Genomic DNA, 20395 nt, shown 5'->3' with positions numbered 1-20395 from the left:
CGCCCTCTCGCCCGCGGGGCGTCCAGCCCGGCGGCGCTCCGGGGTGAATGCCGCGGCCGGGCACCGGTACCCGCGGGGCGGCTGCCACGACGGCGAGAGCGGCAAGCGCGGGAGAGGCACAGGCAGGAGCGGCACAAGCAGGGGCGCCGCAGCAGCGGGACGACAGCGGGACGGCCCCGCCGCGCGGCTCCACGTGCGCCCGGCGCCGCCGGGAGGGGAGCGCGGTCCCGCCGCCCCCACCGCACCGCCCCGCGCCCAGCCCGGCCCGGCCCAGCCTGGCGCGGCGGGGCCCTCCTGGCGTGACTGTGACTTTGCACGTGTCTCGTCCTCCACCGGGGGCAGCACCGGCGGCGCCCAGTCCCCCGCCGGTATGCGCTGGGGCTTCTCCGTGAGGAAGAGCCCCTCCCGCGGCCCCGCCGCCCGTTACCTCAGTTGCTTTTGCTCCAGCTTGAGCTTCTTGGCTTGCGGCTCCTCTGCTGCCATCTTCGCGCTGGCTGGCGTGTGGCGCGCTTCGCTCGCCTCGGCCCGCCCGCCGGCCCCGGCCCGCCCCGCCGACCGCGCCGGCACCGCCAACGGGGGGCGGGGGCGGCGAGGCGGGCGGCTGTGCCGGGCGCCTGACGGGTAGGGGAGACCGCGCCGCCCGCCGCTCCTGCCTAGCGGTGCGCCGCCGCGCTGCCTGCCCGGGTGGTTAGAGCGCCTAGGGACAGCGCCCGCCCCTTGCCCACCGCCGAGACCGAGGGGCACCGGCGGGCGGTGGGCGGCTGGCAGCGGGGCCGGCGGGGCTGGGGGGGGCGCCCGTTATCCGCTGCTCAGCGCAGGCAGCGCCCCAGCCGCCCGCGCGTCCGCCGGGGGGCGGCCCCGCGCGCTGCCGGGCCTCGCCGCCATCTTGGCCGCTGCCCCGGGAGCGGGACGGGCCGAGCCTGGCCGGGGCGAGCGGGCCGCACCGGGCCGGGGGAGGTACGTGGGGCCGGGTCGGGGGGCCGTTGGCTTCCGTGTTCGGGGGACGCGACGGCCGGCGGGACGGGGCGGGGCTCGGCGGCAGCCGCGAAACCCTCGCCCGGCGGGAGTCGCCCGTGCCCGGCCCCGCACGCAGCCGCCGGCAAGTCTGGGTGGCGGGAGTCGGGCCGGGGTGACGTTCCTGTCAGCGGCGGTGGCGGCAGATTGTCCCGGAAACCCGAGACTTCCCGTTTTAGCGGCGTCCCTTTCCATTGTTCGGTGTCCATCCATATACTGAATTATTTCCGTGTGTGAATAAAGCACCTGTTTGTGTGGGCTCTGGTGCGTGTGAGGCCCCGCTCGGCCTGCGCTGGAGCGGGGGCCCGGCCGGCGCCTTCAGAGCGGTGGGTGCGCGGGGCTCAGGGGGATGATCTGCACAGGTCAGTCCGGAGCGATGCGCGGGAATTGGGAGGGATCACGCACAGGGGGGTAATTGAGTTTAGTTTTTAGGGGAGGTGGCACAGGGACTGCGGGAGGGATGATGCGGGAACTGCCATCCACGGCAAAACCTGCAGCCGGGAGGGGCAGGGGGGCAGCACCCAGGTCGCCTGAGTCTTTCTTCGGCAGCACTGCTGCGAACATGGTGGTTCTTGCCATGAGGTACTTGCTTAATTAGCAAGGGGCCCCTTGACTGTAGATTTCCATAATATGCGCTGGAAATGAATCCGTTATCATCCATCACTGTGCATCGTACATCGCTTTTGCCCTGGCCAGTACGTAGCAGGGTAATTGAGAGGAGGTTGTCGCTGCTTTTCTTTTGTTTCAGTGCTAATCTGCCTTGAAGTTGCAATGCACTCAGCATCTTTACAGTATGGTGATTTGTACCCATTAGATGTTGATCAGACTGGAGGAGTAGCTTCACCATTAAATGTAGCTATTGTGTAAAGAACCAGGCAAAAAATCACACTTGAATTATGAAGATTCATGTTAAAAGAAGGCAGACTGCAGTATGGGAGAGGAAAAAATGTTTTGCAAGAAAAGCACAAGAAAATCACTCATGCAAGAGGTAGAATGATGGAAGCAGCGTTTTACAAAAGAACAGACTATTGCAACCATGAGAATGATTCAGCTGGCAGTTCCCAGCAGGTTTGAATAGTACATAGCTTCTCATTTATTTTTTAGAAAATCTGAATGGTATTTCACTGTAAGTGTCTAGGATTTAATCTGTGGTGTTTTGGGTGCTAAGAAAAACACAAGCAAACCTGGTTTTGAAGGAAAAAAAAAAAAAGAGGGACAAGCAGATTCTTTCCTGTCTGTGTGTGCATACCTGAAAATTCCTTGCAGATGGAAAATTAAACATTAAGACCACTCCATGCCCTCTAGTACTTAATTTTTCTGTCCCTTGTCCAGAAATGAAATTTCCTATTGTGCAAAATAGCTATGCATCAGCTAAGTCCTAATTATTTTTTCGAACAAAGCTCTCCTTACAAGCAGTTGTGCATTAAGAATCTTAAATAGAAATATTGTCATGAGGATTCAGGAAAGAAAAATTGAAGTTCTTGAGGTAGAATGGTCTGAACAGCGGGTCACAAGTGGCAGCAATACTTCATGGCTGTAATAGTGAGAGGAAACCAAATTAAACCTTTTTGAAATGTTAAATTCCTTCCTCTTATTTCCCTTTTATTTCCCCCCAATTTAAAGCTTCTCATATAGCTTTCAAAACTTCATTAATACACAGAAAATAAGTGTAATTTTTTTATGCTTACTCAACATAATGCATGAGAGGCTGCTTTTTAACAGGAACTTTGTAGAAGATTCTTTAAGACTTAGTATTTGAGAGCCTGATTTTATTCATATACAATGGAAGAACTAAAGAGTGCTGCTCTGCTCTCTTCTTATGGAAGAGAGGTAAAAGTGGTTCTGTGCCTTCTTTCTACCGTCTGCATTTGGCCCAGTTGTGGTGGAGTACTCACACATTAGTAAGAGCTGTCTTTTACAGCAGAGTTCCAGTGATACTTGCTGGCTCTGATCTAGTATTTCAGTAGTGCATGGCTCTTTGGCACTGTGCTTGTCCTTTCTGGAACCTCGAGTGCCTCTTAAAATAGAGCCTGTGAAAAGGAGCAGTATAAAGCTGGTGGCACTGTCGCCCCAGCTCATCACACTTACTGGAGCAGTGAATTGGGAGAGCACAACGGAAAACATCTTCCCAAAGAACTACTGAGATGAGGCTTTTATATGCTTTGATCAAATGCTGCTGCCTTGGCCATTCAGAGTTCTCCATGGTTTGGCTGGAGTCTGATCCTAATTATCAGTCTGTTCCTGAAAATCCCATTGACAGTAAATGCCTGTGTCCATTTGTCCCTCTCTGTCTCGTCAACACTGCTTTCAGAGGGAGAATTTCTTAAAGTGGTTTCTTGGTAGTCCTAAAGCAGCTGATTCGGCTGTAAATTATGGTTAAAATGTTCCATCTTCATGTAAAAATGTAGTTTTACCAATGAATTTTTAATTGTTTTGGTGGGGTTTTTTTTCTAAGAAACTCTTGCTTTTTCAGCTTTTACAGTGAAGCTTTCTGTTCTTGCAGGTCCCAAAGGGAACTGCAGTTATTCAGGATCTAATACTATTGGATTATTCAGGATCTAATATTGTTCTGCTGGCAAGAGATGGAACTATCTTGCCAGCAATTAGAAGATTTGTACTGGAACTAAATTGGACAGTGGCGCCATGCGAATGAATTATTGGAAAGCTCAAGAGTCAGTAGATGAAATGCTGCACAAGTTCTTATGCAGGCTGTGACTGTTATTGGTTAAAGCGCGAAGGAAGTTAGAAATTTGTTATGGATACGAAACACTGATTTGAGACAACTTCAGGGTATTCTCAAAGGACTACTTCCTTATAAAAACAAATCCAGAAAGTTGCTAACAGTGTTTTAAATGAAAGTAAAGATAAATAAATGTATGCTGAGCATCAGGGAGGCAAAATGTTTAGCCTTTAATAGGGATGATCTTGCTGGGAAAATATCTGAGTAGTTGTACAGACACAAGCACTTTATGATGTTAAGTTAGACTTGATTTGATTATGGGAGTTTTGCTTGACTAACAGGGGGATACTAGGCAATTCTTAAGAAGGGTTGCAAAAATGTTATTAATGTGCAGACACCTAAAATGTGTGCATCTTAGAAGTAAACAGATTAATGACACTTGAACAGCAGCAGTAAGATATGCTAAGATAGGAGCCTTACAAAGCCTGTGAAATTACCGAACATTCACATTTTAGTAAGATATGAGACTTCCAGGTGTATCAGTTTGAATCACAACTTCTAATGTTGTGTCAGGGTTGGTCCAGCCAGTGATATGCCAGAGCTGCCATGTTTGCTGTCTTGAAATGTCATTCAAGTATTTAATAGTACTTCTTTAAGTTTGCTGTTTTAAGGGGCAGTTGGGGAGGTGGGGAGCAAAGATTGTCTGTCTAGTTCTGCCACATCTGTGACACATGTTGAATTTATAGGAAAAAGCTAAACTACTGACCAGCTGGTTGTGACAAAAATACTACCTTTAAAATAGAACTAGAACTGCCTGTCGTAGCTTGTTTCTCCAGGTTACTTTAAGCATTTTATTACTTTCCATTCACTTGTTACTAGAAGTTCATTTCCACAAATATATAACAGAGGCTTAGACAGTCCACCCCCACTAATCTCTCCATCCTTCAGAGCAGCTACACCACATGCAGGGAACATGGAAGCTGTGGAATACTTTCCCAGTGAAGGTCCCGTTTTGAGACATTTTTAGTAATTATTATTAGCTCTAAAGGGCGTTGCAGAGGTCAGTGATAAATTCCTCACTTCCTGGTTGTCAGAGCTTTGACTGTAACTCAGCTCAGTGTTACAGAAGAGCAGCTGCTAACAGTATTTCTGCATTAATTACATTTTTGAGTACTTAATTGTAGTTAAGGACAGGCACATGCAGTCTTTTCCCTTGCTTGCAGCTTCTCCCTCTTGCCAATGAGCTCCACTTTCCTGTTGGTGAGCCTGCTGTGACTTCAGTCCAGATGTTTCAACTGCCAAGGGACTGAAAAAACAGTAACATTGAAAAATGCAGATTTAGTCAAAAGAAAAGATACATGCTTAGAAACAGAGTATGCAAGGCGCCTTAGTTATTTATTTAGTTAGATATTTAGTTATTCTGTGAGGACTTCAAATTCTGGTAGGATAGAAGTGACTACAAGGTATCACATGGAGTTTGGTGTGTCAGAGCAAGGATGGGAAGTCTTTGAGAAGTTGCAAAACCTCTGGGGGGCTGCTTGTTGCTGCAGTGTCTGCAAGATGCTTTTAGGTCAGGTAGTAGTATGGAAGGCTGTCGGCCTCCTAAAAGGAGCTTGAATGGCGTGCTCTGGACTAAAGATGCAAATAATAATCCTTGTATGTCGTCAGTTTGCTTCCTAGGTAGGCCTAAAAGCAGAGAGGTGGGAGACATGTCCTTTTGAAAAAGTCCTAGAAGCACACCTTCAGTATTTTACATAGAGTAGTTTTATGCTGCCATCTCAAAGTGGTGTATGTGTTCGCTGCTGCACAGATTCTCTCATGATTCTTAAATTTTGGTGGTGTGCTTTTGCTACTATTTTTTTAAACTTAGAAACTTTGGTTCGAGACCTTTACCCTCGAAGTGTCGCAGCTCTTAACATGCTTTGCTGCTTGGCCACAAGTATTAACTTGGCCTATTGGTGTGAGGAATCTTACTGTTACTAGATTGATTTCTTATGTTCAGCATTTTTTAATATTTTTTTCTTTGCAAATCTAACGTTCTGATGAGGTAGAAGAGGGTAGAATACCGAGAAGTGAATTCAGGAATGTATATGTATCTACAGCAGTAGGGCCATCAGTCTGCTATACACGAGACTAAGTAATTTGATTTATCCTATACACTGTTAAACAATTGGCACCAGCCAATTAAAGACAGATTTTTTTTTTTACTATAGTCAGCACTGGCAGAGGGAAGTGTCCAGACTGAGCTGCCCATTGACAGAAAGGCCAGGGCTTGTGCCTGTGGGTCTGCCAGCTCTGCACTTCAGCTGCAAGGAGAGAGCTTTGGTTTTCAGAGTACTGCTAAAAGTTGTGAAGGGGGAAATGAGTATGTGAGGGGCTTTGAAGGGAATTCTTAAGCTAGAAGCAAAATAATTACGTATCAAGGGGAATCCTAGGTAGGATTTGACCACTCTATTCCCACAGATACTGCAAAGCTGTCATCCTCTGAGCATGGTCCCTTGGGTCAGTTTGCTTCTCCAGTTCACCATGAGGCCACACAAACATGTATGTTGTATGAATACAGCCAGTACCTGGGCACTTTGGGGCAGATGGGTAACGAGGGGCCATGGACCAACACTACTGTCCTTTGTGGCTCCCCGTGTGCTCCCTCAATTGCATATCTAGTCATGGTCTAACATCCTAAGTGGAACTTACGGCACAAGCAGAGGCCCTGCTAACACAGCTGTTTCACATGCCAGGAGCTTGCTGCTGCCTAAAGGTAACAATTATGTTGGACTGCTCCACTGCTGTGCTTGTTAAAAGTATATCGTGACAAATGCAATTGTTTCTGATGAATACAATCTGCATGAATGTTAACAGCAGGACAACTTAAAAGCTTAAAAAACTTAGAAAGCTTAAAAGCTTAAAAACACTCTGTCACACATATCTGATGTACTTCGTCAAAGGATTGTCCAAAGCTGTCTGCAGCCCAGCATAGCTGGTCCACTGTGGGCTGTAGATCAAGTCCTCTGGAAATGACATCTTAACTGGTGCTGCTTGTATGGAAACTCTCCTATGCAGCTTTGTGTGCATTTACTAGGAAATGAGTTTTCTATTTGTTAACAGATATGCTATTGTATCCATATTAAAATGTACAGAGAACTATTCTAAGCTTTATAGCTGATTGCCTTCTTATGTTTGGGCTGTCTTGGTGTGGAACAATACTGACATTCAGTGGTTGATTATACTTGCCACCATTGTGTGACTATCCAGGAGATTTTGGAGGGTTATAATGTTCAGCACTGGCTAAATTCAGAACATGTTTAGTTAAACTGGATTAAAGCAATTGTGCTAAGGCTCCTTTATAAGAATTCTGTGCTTACAGTATTAAAATTGTCTGTTTTTTTAACAAACTAAATTAGAGATTAATTTGGTCTGGGAGAGATACAGCAGAAACATGCAGTAACACTTAGTAGCTTTGTGTCCTTTCCCACTCTTAAGCACACTGGCAATCACAGTTTCCAAAAGAACTTCCTCATACAGTGTATTGGCTTAGTTGGATTTTTCTGTCCATGTTTTGACTATTGGTCTTTTTGTGTCTACTGCCAAAGACAGCGTGCTCTCAGCAGGAGATATCTAAGACCTGGCAAGGCCCCAGTGAAGATGAGCACATTGCTGTCATGCATGTGAAGAAGCAGCTGGAGTTTAGAACTTGGAAAGCTGGATCTTGGCTCCCTTCCCATGTCTGCTGACTTAGGTGGAGGGACATGGCATGCTAACTCCCTTCTTTAGTTGTCTTTTTTCACCTTCTTTTGTGAGCTTTTAAAGACATACTCTTGTTTCGTCAAAACCTGCAGGGCCAGATAGTTTTTCAGTGTTACAAGTGTATTAGGAGGACATTGTAGAACTCGGTGCAGTTTAGGTTCAGACACAGCAACAAGAGCTCATTCTGGATGGAGCTAGATGCTTATTCCAGTATTTTGGAATGAAGCTTAATCATACAGTCTTTAGACTCCTTAGTATCTCTGTGAGACTGGGCCATTTACATCTAGATGCTTCTATGCCTTCCTCACATCTGTGTGCCAGAGTTAACATTAGCAAAGGAGCAAATTTTATCTGTGTTTTATGGCATGATCCTGGCCAAACGTCCTTAGGTTATTGAAAACTATGATAGGTTTTTGGTAAGTAGGTTTGGCTTCTCTTGGACATGCAGAGTTGACAGTGATCTTCCTGTTTTGAGGTGTGGATGCCCAGTAACTGTTTGATCTCTTTCCAGTCATGTTTGAACTCCTCCAAAGGCTAAATAAACTTCAGTTCAGGGTATCTCCACTGCTATCATCTCCCCTTTTCCACTACCTCCTCTCCTCCAGCTCTAGTACTTTCTGGCAATGTAATAACTTGTATCAGAAAGCTGATCTGACCAGAAACTCTTTTTATTTTCTGTGTCACTTTATGGCTGGGCCAGTTTCCTGCTGTAGGTAATTGCAGGGCCACAGAGCAGCTCAAATCAATACCTGAAAGGCAAAAGGGATGAATAGCCAGTGGCAAGAGCAGCTTTTTCAATTACAGAATTAATTTATGCAGGGTACAAGTATCAGGTTTACTTCACCGTGAGGAAAGTTGGTTTACAATTTGTTTTGTTTTCTAAGCCTGACTTTAAACTTGGGCCTTATTTTTGTTAAAGGATGGTTATGCTGCAGGTCAGCCAAAGCATTATATCTGTCTGATATAAAGGCTAAAGTGATAAACTGAAGTCTAATAGCATGTCTCTTCTGTATATGTGAAGAAAATAGCTTAGTCACTTCATTTGAATCAACAGCTTAGTTCACTTATCTCATTCAAAGCTGAGAAATGGACTGCAAAATAGGGTGTTTTTTTCTTTTTTTTTTTTTAAAGCAGACAAGCTTCTTGTCCCATCACTAAAATGATGAGTGGCTGAGGCATGCTATTTGTGAATCTTTAAAGATATGACAAAAAGTCATGTGTGTTATCTGCAGTTTACACTTCCTTTTTTCTTGAGTTAGTGTTTCAGTGTAGAACATTTTATGTAAACACATTTCGTGTGTGTTAAGCACATTTGAGGCAATTTTATTCTTTAACCTGATTTAAACTCCTGGTTTTGTGTACTTTTAATGAATTCCAACACTTTATCCAAGTGCAGCTTGGCATAGATCCTAAGTAAAAGACTAATCAGCCAGAAAATAAAAAACACTCTTCTAGTTCAGTAGCTGAAAGCTGGCAAGCTAAAGAGCTATATCCTTAAGGTACAATTCTTAGTTATGTATAAAAGTTACGCAAACTCCTCTACCATAGGAAACTTTATGTGTAAGTTACCCTTACATGTTGCCAAATATGTTTAAGTGAGTGCCAACTCAGGAGAGTTAGCTTTTCTTTAAGAAATAAATAACAAAAAACAAATAGGGATGAAAGTAGTAATCAAGGGTGCTAGCTGCTTGCTTGCATTGTGATATAGGTTAGTGACTCAGTCCACTGTGAAGTATTTTGTGGTTGAACATTCCTCTAGATAAAGAAAATGTAATTTAAAGAAAAACAGCAAAGCGGATATTTTCCTTAATTTCACAGTGCATGTTAATAAAGAATAACTGTTGTAAGAAAGGGAATCTGGGAGAAGAAATAATGTCAGCCTTTATATCTTTTTGTTTAACTTCTTTGAATGTGTTTCCAACAGAAAATGATCCACAGCCTGTTTCTTATAAACTGTTCTGGTGACATATTCTTGGAGAAGCACTGGAAGAGCGTTGTGAGCCAATCTGTGTGTGATTATTTCTTTGAAGCTCAGGAGAAAGCAATCGATGTTGAGAACGTGCCTCCCGTCATCTCGACGCCACATCACTACCTCATCAGCATCTATCGGGATAAAATCTTCTTTGTGTCTGTCATACAGACGGAAGTGCCACCACTCTTTGTAATTGAATTTCTACACCGAGTAGCAGATACTTTCCAGGTCTGTCACCTTAAAATAATTTTAAATTTGAAATAATTCCAAGGGAAATTTTGTATAAACTTCTTTTGAAAAAAGGTAATAAACCCTCCTGTCAGTGACTTTTCCCTTTTAAGTTAAACACTGTTTTTTAAGTTTTTTTTTAAAGATTTTAAACACTGGTTTAAACAGTGTACAGAGGAAAAGGAGGTATATTTTGTGTACTCATTTGATTTACAGATACCAGTGCATATGCACTGCAAACCAAATCCTACATTGTAAATGCTCTCTTTTTTTTTTTCTGTAAGCTTTGGTACTGCTCATGTTAAATGGGTGAACAAGAAGGAGCATGCAGTCATGAAGGACTCTGGAGGGAGGAAAGAGATGCAAAGTGCGAGTCAGTTTTTAACGTGTTTCGCAGATACTGTAAATAAAAGCTCCTCTGTGAGGATTAGGCATTGTCAAAAATTAGTCTCCTTATTTTACAAGAGCCTTCTAACCAAAGATATGTTAATGTCCACAAGTGGGAGAACCTTTGGGACATATATGCTACTAAACTACATTACGTTAATTTTACTGTTCATGCTGTCTTTGTTTCTAATTAGGTGATAAATAAATGTAACCTTAACATAAGATGCAATCAGACTACAGAAGTATTAATAGCTGGAATTTCTGATCTGTTTGAGAGTGTCTGTTAAAAAAAAAACAACAAAAAACTCCAACAAACTTTTGCAAAGCATTTTAATAGGAATAAAAATCCTCTCCTTTGTAATCTCTGATTTGTTTAGGATTACTTCGGCGAATGTTCTGAAACTGCAATTAAGGACAATGTAGTTATTGTGTATGAACTTCTAGAAGAAATGTTAGACAATGGCTTTCCACTTGCAACAGAATCTAACATACTGAAGGAGCTGATAAAGCCTCCCACAATTTTGCGCTCCGTTGTCAACTCGATCACAGGTATGAAAATAATTTTCAGTGGTGACTGCTTAAAAACAAAGCCCCATCATGCTTCATAGCTAAAAAATAATATCACAGCAGTGTGAATCCGTAAGTTGTGGCCACTGTCCTGCCACTTCTCACAACTAAGAGTTGAATAAAAGCAACTTCCTCCTTATTTGCAATTACTGCCTGGCTGCTTTAATATCCCTAGGGCCTAGTCCAGCCACAGCTGCTGAAGTCCCTCAGGAATAGCAGTTCCCAGCACATACTGGAGACAGGTGCTCTGGGACTGGTACAGAACTAGCCCCAAGCCTTGAATAACTGAGGGGCATTGGAGAAGGTTATGTGTTTTATCAGAAATTATTATAGGAAGGTACATAACAGTTACCTAATAAATCTTTGCTGGCTGGGAACAAACAGCATGAAGGGAAGAAAAGAGCCTGTCCTCAGCCTCCTCCCTGCCACCATCAGCCTCCATCAAGTTTCAGGCCGTTGTAGATGGGTATGTCTTGCACTGACAGAGCCAAATGTCTGTCCGCTGAGCTGGTGGAATCTGCTGGTCTGGCAAGTGGGTGCAGGGGAGGTACACACACCATGAGGTCTCACATGGGGACAGAGATACGCAACATGTTCACCTATACATTGTGTTAAAGAAGGGTAGTAGGTGGCTGCAGGGCCACGCAGAGATAGTGCTCAGAGGAGCTGGTCTTCGAGGTAGCATATGGGAGTTGATCTTTGAGTATAAATCTCATCAGCTTTAATTTCTGTTTTCTGGTTGTGGATTTGTTGGGGGGTTTTTTGGTTTTTTTTTGTTTGTTTGTTTGTGGGTTTTTGTTTGTTCGTTTGTTTTAATGTGGTTTTCAATGGTAGTATACTATGTTATATATGTTATATATATATATGATAAATATATGTTATGCTTATGAAAAAATTCTATTTTGTTAATGGAGTAGATGCACCACTGTAAGGGGAATTAAGACTCCTGAAGCCAAGGGCTGCAGCATCAAATCCTCTTGTTTTATCTAAAGCCTTATTAGATTTCCCTAGGAGCTTAAAGCACCTGCCCAGGGCAGCCTGCATCTTGTCACTGTCAACGGCGTAGTGCTGCGGGGGTGGGAAGCAGCAGCCTGAGCTCTCCCGCCTGCCTGGCCTGGCAGCCCAGCCTGCGCAGTGCTGCTGCACCCTGCAAGGCTGCTGAGGGAAAAGAGGCACGGACACAGCAACTGTTGCCCTTCAGAGATGCAGCAGGAGTGAGGAAATGATTGTTGCAATTCCTGCCCAATGTGCTATAGCACCAGAGTGTGCTCAGGAAGGGTTTTTTCTGTGTGAGTTATTTTACTAGCTGAAAAGAATGAAAACTTCTGTTTTCTATCTGCTAGGAGAGGGCCTACCCAGTAGGTTGTGTAGAAATGATAGCTGCTGGCTGTCAGCCTCTCAGTGAAGCTGTCTCACATAGCAGGACATACTACCACATTCATTGTGCTAAAGGGCAGAAGGAAGCATGAGCTGTGGCCCTATCCTGAGACCTACTTCTAGCAGAGGGTCTTGTTTCCACTGTACTGGGATTCCAAGAACAGTCGGCTAAGCCCTTGAAGTGATTTTTTTTATTTTTTTTTTTTTTAAGAATCGTCAGTTTATAAATAGGTGGCTCAGGAAGCCCTTTTCTCACACTGGGTGTTGTTAAAAAACAGGATCCGAGGGTCTCGGCAAGGCAGGCCAGGGTAGTGGCATCACTGTTAAGGAGCCCAGAAGTTCAGCCAACAGGTCAGGATCAGATGATAACAGGGTCATTTACAGCTCAGTGATTGCCAGGAAAGTTCTTTATGATGAGACAGGTCAAGCCAGAAAGTCAAGTCTTTGAACCAGGATCTGGATCGATTTGGCATGTGGTCAGGTGTAGACGTGGCTGTCTTGATGCTACAAGGTAGCTAAGATGGGTACCAAGGTGAGAGCCTCAGCCTAACATCAGCTCCCAAACAAAGGGGTGGGAGCCCTCCCTAAGGCTTCTTCCAGGTCTGTCTTCGTAACAACTCATCAGTAAATCAGCCCTGGAGTTAGCCAGCTACAGCTCTTAGGAGAAGGGGGAAGCATGCTCAAGGCAAGGTTCTTGAATTGCAGTGATGAAATCCTTTGCAGGATCTAGCCCCACAACTACTGCCACTCAAACCTCCTGCTGACTTGAGCATTGGATTTGGCTGTGCAAAGTATAGTCTGAAATCCCTAAGTCTGGACACATCTTTAAAGTGCATTCATGTCACCTAATTAATGAAATTGTAGTGGTCCGGGTTCTAGTCTGCAGTTCTTGGTTTGATTCTTTGATTCTTAATTTTGGCTGTTGAAATGTTCCTGTTGTAATTGAGTTCCTTTTCATTTTTAAGGCAGTAGTAATGTGGGTGACACGCTTCCCACCGGACAGTTGTCCAACATTCCCTGGCGCAGAGCAGGGGTAAAATACACAAACAATGAAGCCTATTTTGATGTCATTGAAGAAATTGACGCGATTATAGACAAATCAGGTAAGATGCCTTGCAAACTCGTTTTTGTTTGTTGAATGTTTACATTTAGATGCCGATAGTTAAAGGGAATACAGTCCAGCCACTTTTTTGCGTGTGTTTTATATACGTTAATCTATATCTTAAATAGAAACATGAATTATGTGCCCAAATGTATTTGTTCAGTTCATCTTAAAATAGCAACGTGCTCCAGGCTCCTTCAGGAACATCCACAAGAAATATTCTGTACTTAGATGTTTTCTGTTTGTATATTGATTATCTCTTAGATATAAAAGGGAAAAATAGTTGAAGTTTTAAATGTGATGAGAAAATTATCTTCCATTGTTCCTGCCAACAAGTTACTTCAGTCCTTTTAGGTCCTCAAATGGGCAAGACCAAAGCTTTCATTAGCTTTCTTCTCACAGCAAGACAAAACTTGGTGTGAAATAGCTGGACAGTATTGGTTTTGTTTATATATAAACTGGAGCCAAATATTATGAAACATAATAGTACTCCTTGCTTTTCTGTAAATGAAACTTGGTATCTTCAAATACAAAAAATCTTTAATCTTAGATTTAGCTCTGAGGAGGAATCTGATAAGATTTTTTTTCAAATTTGCCAGTGCCAAAAAGTAGAAAAAACTGATCCCAAGAAGAAAACTGCTGTGCTGTGGACAGCAGCCTGCTGGTTTCTTCTTTATTGGGGCAATCAGTTACTAAAGCTGAAGATGCATGACACCATTTTGTGGTGGTATGAGACAGGGAGCAAATCTCTGATTTCTTCATGCAGTGCTGCTGTTGTAGCAGTACTCAGTGTTGCTTTGGTTCCACACACCAACTTGACAAATGCTTTGGCCACTGTTGAACTGGATAGTCATAAATAGCAGTTGTGCAGCTCTTACTCTTGCCGTCTTGAGACTTAACGAAGGTGACAGTGGCAGTCAGAGCAACCTGACGGCTGTGTTACTCTCCTAGCTCAACAGCGTTCCCAGGGGCAGTAGGAGTGCTTCATCTGAGCAGTCAGAATCAAGACCATGTTTGTATTTTGTTACATATTTCAAGCCCAATCAGTGTCCACTGGGTGTTTGAGTTTCCAACTGATGATCCACTGCAATAGTCATAACCATTTTTTTTCTGCTCTGATGCCTTGAGGACTAACAATGCAAGAATCTTTCTTCCTTATCTTCAGCATAACTAAGAAGTAGATACAGTTGCTTCTCTAGAATAGGGATGTTATCTTGTTTCATAGAGTTATGGTTAACTGCTTTAATCTGAAATAGGATCCCTTCTTTTCAGGCAAAATATTAACCCCTAATTCCTCCTTCCTTTTGACTAGATCAGCAATATTGTCTACGCACCTTCTAAAATAACTTTTGCTTGTAGGGTTAGTTAGTTCAGAGTCCTCCTCTCACTTTTCTCTCCATATAGGGGATTTAAGGCAATGAGCTTTTCTTGGGTAACATGCTTGGTATTCTTGCTTTGGTTTTGGGGGGGATATTGGGGGGATGTTATTGTAAATTTTCACTATGGGTTTATTTAACATCAAGATGAATATGTAATCCTACTGTTCAACAAGCCATGCTTGTGAAAGCCAAAGTTATCTGGTGCTTTATAACACAAACTTACCGTGTTTTCACATGGACTGTTTTGATGTGCTTCAACGTCCCTGCACCACTACACAACTTGCTAAGTTTTCTGGAGATGGGGCACAGGGATGAAAGAAAAGATTCAGAGCTTGCATATTCTGAAATTCTTACTTGCTGATTGCTGGCAACTAGTTCAGGCACAGCCAGGACAAGTCCTGTGCAACAGTTGGCACAAGTATCATTAGCTGATTTGGGGCAAGCTGTTTGCTCTGGCTCATGTATTTTAGCAGCTGCCCAGGCCACAGGTAACTGGAGTGACCTTTTCTGTCTGTGCTTGGCACGTTCTTGAGTGCTGTGCAAATATCATCTGTGCCCTCTGGCTGCACTTCACAACGTTTGCAAGGCCCTTGATAATAATGTTAAGTCAAGTGTCTGTATTTTTTTCCTGCAGGTTCCACAGTCTTTGCAGAAATCCAAGGTGTTATTGATTCATGTATTAAGCTCTCAGGAATGCCAGATCTTTCTCTTTCTTTCATGGTAAATTTAATATATATTTAGGAATTTTAATTGCTTAGGATTTATTTTTCTTAATTATTAGAGTTAAACAATTTTAAGAGCGCAATCACTACTTCATGTGTTACACATACAAAAAATAACTGAAGTTTTGCATTATATTGTAGAAATTGCATTGCTCAGTAGTTGGAATGGCTTTTATCTGTACATAAAAATACACTCACAGAAGCTGCTGCACCAGGTCAGACTAGCTCAGTAATCCATCTAGCTCAGTAATGTGTCTTAGATAATGGGTAGGAACGATACTTAGAGTCTGAGAAAAAGGAACTGTGTAGAGTTCAGTAGCTAGTTCAAACTGCTGATACTCGATAGATTTCACTTACTGCTTTGCCACTACTTACAGAACCCACGGCTGCTGGATGACGTCAGCTTCCATCCATGTATTCGCTTCAAACGCTGGGAGTCTGAGCGAGTCCTTTCATTTATTCCTCCCGATGGGAATTTCAGATTGATCTCCTACCGTGTCAGTTCACAGAAGTACGTTTCCATTTTAGACCCACGGTCCTTCAGATACACGACCTACTGCTTTCCTTCTGAGTAACCACAGATTTCTCCTTGTTATGGGGAGAACTTGCATTCTTGCTAAAATATGTGTTCCCAGGTTTTGTCTCATCTGTTTCTCTGTCCCCACTTAAACAAGAAAACAGTTTTTCAGTGAGCTGCTGATACTCAGCAACCATTTTTGAGTGGGACAAACTGTACATGACAGTAACATAGAGCTATCCATTCCTGGTAGTCATGGTTGCTGCAAGATGCTTTATGGCTGAGTCTCTGTGTACACGGAGGACTCTACTCTTCATAAAAAGAATAAAGCAAAAAAGTCTGAACTGCTGATACTTGCAAACTAAGTCTGATTTGACTGGTGGCTGTTCTGAGATTTGGCTTGGTGAGATTACTTAAAAGAAATTAAGCAGATGGATGGAAAGAGATTAGGACAAGTAATTTGGAAGAAAACATTTTTTCGTGTGATTGTTAATAAAATCACTTCAGCAATGATGTTGAAGAGCTGAGTATCACTTTTCACTTTTGAAACAAACTGTTTCTAACTTGAATAACTGCCAAAAACACATAAACTATTTGTGAGAAAGAACTTTATTTTCTCGATCAGAGAAGTAGCCGGGATGCATTCAACTACTGTCTTGTCTTTTCAGCTTGGTTGCAATTCCTGTATATGTGAAACACGTGATCAGTTTTAAGGAAAATAGTTCTTCGGGAAGATTTGATGTTACCATTGGACCAAAACAGAACATGGGGAAAACAATAGAAGGAGTTGTCATGACAGTTCACATGCCAAAGGCCGTGCTTAATATGAACCTCACTGCCACACAAGGCAGCTACACATTTGACCCAGTTACTAAAGTAAGTGTTACGTTTTTATTTATTTAAATACCTAAAACAACATTAGAACAAGTCGTGTATTGCAGAGCACTGGAGCAGTGTTTCACACTTGGCAGAACACTTTCCCTCAGCATGTTTATCTTCTCTTTAAAATTTACGTTTTCAAACTTAGATACACACCAATTGTGGTTTTATCAGCCTCCTTTCCCTTCCCCTCTCCCTTTCCTTTCTCTCTTTCCTTGTTCCTTCACCCCTCTGATTTTTTTCTTCAGTGGATGCAGCAGTATTTTGCTGATAGTTTCAGCTATGGCATATTTTCCATGCTATGTTCTTTCAAACATACTTATCTAGAGAAAGCAGTAGATTTGAAAATAGGTAGCCACAAAAGCAGGAAGCAGAAAATGAGGAAAAATAACCTCTTCCAGAAGATCTGCCTGAAGACACACAGGAAGGAAGACATAGCGTCTGAAAAACTATATCTTGAGAGTCCTGCTTTCTTGCCTCTGAGCTGGGGTTTGAGACCTAGATTTCTTAAAGCTCCTGAAGCTTTCTTGCTGAAATGCAGTCTGAGCCAAACCATTCTGCTGGCTCCGACACCCTGCTCTGAGCTTTCTGCTGCCCTTGGAATATCTCAGTCAGCAACTGGATTTGAATTGCAAGTGAAAGCTTCCAAGTAACATTTTGTTTCAAAAAGAACAGACCTTGATATTTTGAAAACAAAACCACCAACAAAAACACTTGAAGTCTCCTTTCCTCTCTGCAGAAATAAATTATTCTGGTTTTGTCAAGAGTTGGAATAACTAGGTGGATTGTCATTGCAAAAGTTTGTAGAAGTAGGAAGAAAAAAAACCCACCTCTTGTGAGTGAAGGGCCAACTCGGTTCCCTGTATCTTCTTTGAAGTGTAAGAATGAATGGGAAACAAGTGACCCTTGGGAAGGTTACTCTGACTTAAACACCTCCTTTTGCCAAGTGCCTTGCTCTTGGCCTCCTCCTGCTCGTGTTTAAGTTCCTGTGACCTTTGCGCTGGTTACTCTCCTTGCTTCGTGGCTGTACCTGACCCGGTCTCACAACAACCATCATCACAGACGGAGCAGATGTGCCGAGTGCACAGCCCAGCTCAGGAATGCCAACAGGGCAAAATCAACGCTGGGGGAGAACAGACCTCACACCTGCGGGAGCCCCAACCACACCTTCTCCCAGCCAGTGGGATCATTCCCAGGGCTACCAGGCTACTTCCTGTACCCAGCCGGCAAACTAAAAGCATGACATGAACTTGACCTTATAGGTTGTTTTCCTAGAAAGCTACTTCTACTATTCTCTCTTTCCTGACAAGGTGTTAACCTGGGATGTTGGCAAAATCACCCCTCAAAAGCTTCCAAACCTGAAGGGTATAGTGAACCTGCAGTCTGGAGCCCCCAAGCCAGAGGAGAATCCAAGTTTAAACATCCAGTTTAAGATACAACAGCTTGCCATTTCAGGTGAGTGAGTGGGTGTTGTGCGAAGCTGGTACTGACAGAAGGCGTAGCAGTAAGAAGTGAAGTGGGAAACCTGTGAATCTTGTAATTGGAGATGCTGATCCAAAGTCAGCTTGGTCCAAAAAGGTGAAGTCTGATTTACCCAAACCTGACAGTTACTCTTGCTGGAAGATTCCCTTGCTGGAAATTGTGAATTCCCAATTGTTTTCCTCAAGAAAGACTGTGAGAAGTGTACAGAGGAATGGGGTTTTCTTTGTTGACTTGTGCATTAGACATGCAAATTTATCCTTTTGGTGAAGAGTGATGGATGATGATCTAAGCGTGCTGCTCTTGACTTGCACCATTGAAGCCCTTTCTAGTGGTCAAAAACTCCATTAATTTTAAAGAATTCTCTCTTGTTCTTTCCTTCTGGAACTGGTTAGTTTTTCTCCTTCAAAACAATCTGCAAGTAAAATCAGAACGAAGTCTGTAGGGTAAGTGCAGAAGTAAATGTAAAGCAAACAAGGCCTCAGTCTGTAAACACTTGTGAGTTGCCCATGCGTAAAATGCTTCTGCAAGCAAACTTTGCAGGTTTAAGACCCTGACAGAGCAAAGACTCAGGTTTGTAAAGAAGGAGGATGACTGAAGGCAGTAGATGAGAATGGGTGGTAGTACCTGCCTGCCTTTCTCGGGAGGTACCAGGCTGCGGTCCTTTTGCTTCCTAGACTACTTTGCTGAGAAAAATAACACACAGTCCTTGTGTAAGAACAGAATCCCCCAGATTCCTCTTAAACTTGCAACCCACTAGTTTAAATCTAGCAAAACATAGTGGATCCAATGGCTGGAACCTCAAAGAAAGCAGGGGACAACCTGAAACTGTTAGGTAATTAGTAGTTACTGGTGTTAATAGCAGAAGGATTTCTGGTCCTTGCAATTATGATTTAGAGTGGAAAGATATCTAAAATTAGTCCTTTGCTTCATCTGCATTACTGGACACAAGTGCAGCAAACAGGAGCTGTGGAAGATAGAGAATGGTCTCTGTCTCTGCTCCTGTTTCAGACAAGATGAACTTGTGGAAAGAAGGAAAATCAGCTTCGTAACTGATCTTAACATGCTTCAAGAAAGCAGGACTTTTAAACAGACTGACATGATTTCTAGCATTCTGCTTTTAACTTTGTTTTTGTCTTTTTCAGGGCTGAAAGTAAATCGCTTGGACATGTATGGAGAAAAATACAAGCCTTTCAAAGGTGTGAAATACATTACAAAAGCGGGAAAATTCCAAGTCAGGACATGAGAACATGCTCTACTTTCAAGAAGATATTCCCCATTGAAAAAAAAAAAAAAAAAAACAAAACACAACAAAAATCAACAAGAAAACTTGACTGCTTAGTGACTTATGTTGCTATTGATTAGGTGCCAATTAATAGACACTGATTAGTTTGGGATCAAAGCATTTGTGCACAGCAGCTCATAAAATGAAAGCATAGCTTAGTTTTTTTTTTTAATATGGCTTTAAAATAAGGTACCTTTTTTCTAATACACCTTCACTCTTTTTTTACTGAATTGTTGTGTTGGTGAATAGTTTGATATAGGCGATCCACACAACGTCACTAACACTACACTGCCAGTCAGATACCAAAGCCCAGGGGCCAAGCACATTATGAAGGCCAGACAGGCCACTGGAAAAGTCTTGTGGTGGCTGGTTTTGCTGCTGCAGCCGCCGGCAGAAAAAGCTCAGCTATTCTCACAGCCATCTGCAAGCTGGCATTCCACAGAGCATCGCGTAATCCCTCCGGAAATGGAGAGCAGCAGTGAGAGGGGCAGGGGTCCCACCGCAGCCTGGGACAGAGCAAGTGTCACTCCCGAGAAAGAGTTTCTGATGAGGAAAAAGTAATTTCCTTGTTGTTTACAAGAAATCGCCTTTCTTAAGAAGCATTTGCCTTAAGCAGCTTGCATTTGTGCCATCTGCAGATGAGCTGATAGAAGGAATATTCTGCATTAAATCTGGGAGGTGTTTGTTGCTTCAGTAATCCACTTTCTTCCCATTCAATCTCATCATCGCCACCATTTTTTTAAGAATACAGTTGCAGAGAGTAAGATCTATTTTTTATGTGAAGCCTTTGCTTTGATTTGGATGTTCCACTTGTTGGAAGTGGATGCCACCAGATTTGTGCCATGTGTACATTGGAGTGTAGCTTTTTAGATAGCACAATAGAACTGTCAAGTGTATTTAATGGTCGTGTGCTTTAATGTTATGAAATAAAGGGAACTCTACTCAAAATACATTATCTTGTGACATGGTGGTGCTGTTGTAAACTATTAGTGATGCTCTTAGGCAGGAGACATCCAATATGCAATGAAATTATGACTATTGACTGAACTTCATCACTCTGCAA

General features: G+C 43.2%; 2 protein-coding genes across 8 annotated transcripts in view; one reads left to right on the top strand and one right to left on the bottom strand.

Annotated features, from left to right (window-relative positions):
* The window catches only part of ADK (adenosine kinase), a 288751-nt gene extending 288120 nt beyond the window's left edge, over window positions 1–631 (bottom strand). For 2 of the 3 annotated variants that reach the window (XM_065067581.1, XM_065067580.1), the window contains exon 1: window positions 428–617. In XM_065067581.1, the coding sequence (XP_064923653.1) occupies window positions 428–483 (56 nt within the window). In that variant the 5' untranslated portion in view covers window positions 484–617. Of the gene's footprint in view, window positions 1–427 lie in introns of all 3 variants that reach the window. The other variant, XM_065067582.1, reaches the window with a different exon arrangement.
* On the top strand, window positions 263–20284 carry AP3M1 (adaptor related protein complex 3 subunit mu 1). 5 transcript variants are annotated; one of them, XM_065067573.1, is made up of 9 exons: window positions 263–368; window positions 9363–9638; window positions 10403–10574; window positions 12935–13072; window positions 15085–15170; window positions 15550–15683; window positions 16358–16565; window positions 17879–18023; window positions 19193–20284. In XM_065067573.1, the coding sequence occupies exons 2-9, from the start codon at window positions 9366–9368 to the stop codon at window positions 19291–19293; spliced, it is 1257 nt and encodes a 418-aa protein (XP_064923645.1). In that variant the 5' UTR covers window positions 263–368; window positions 9363–9365; the 3' UTR covers window positions 19294–20284. The 5 variants fall into 5 exon arrangements, with proteins under 5 accessions (XP_064923645.1, XP_064923647.1, XP_064923646.1 ...); XM_065067575.1 differs by lacking the exon at window positions 263–368 and adding an exon at window positions 568–621; XM_065067574.1 differs by lacking the exon at window positions 263–368 and adding an exon at window positions 809–957.
* The last annotated feature ends 111 nt before the right edge of the window (window positions 20285–20395 follow it).

Source organism: Columba livia, chromosome 6 (assembly GCF_036013475.1).
Source record: "Columba livia isolate bColLiv1 breed racing homer chromosome 6, bColLiv1.pat.W.v2, whole genome shotgun sequence".
In the NCBI taxonomy this organism is placed as follows: domain Eukaryota; kingdom Metazoa; phylum Chordata; class Aves; order Columbiformes; family Columbidae; genus Columba; species Columba livia.
This window is presented reverse-complemented; position numbering and strand designations above follow the sequence as displayed.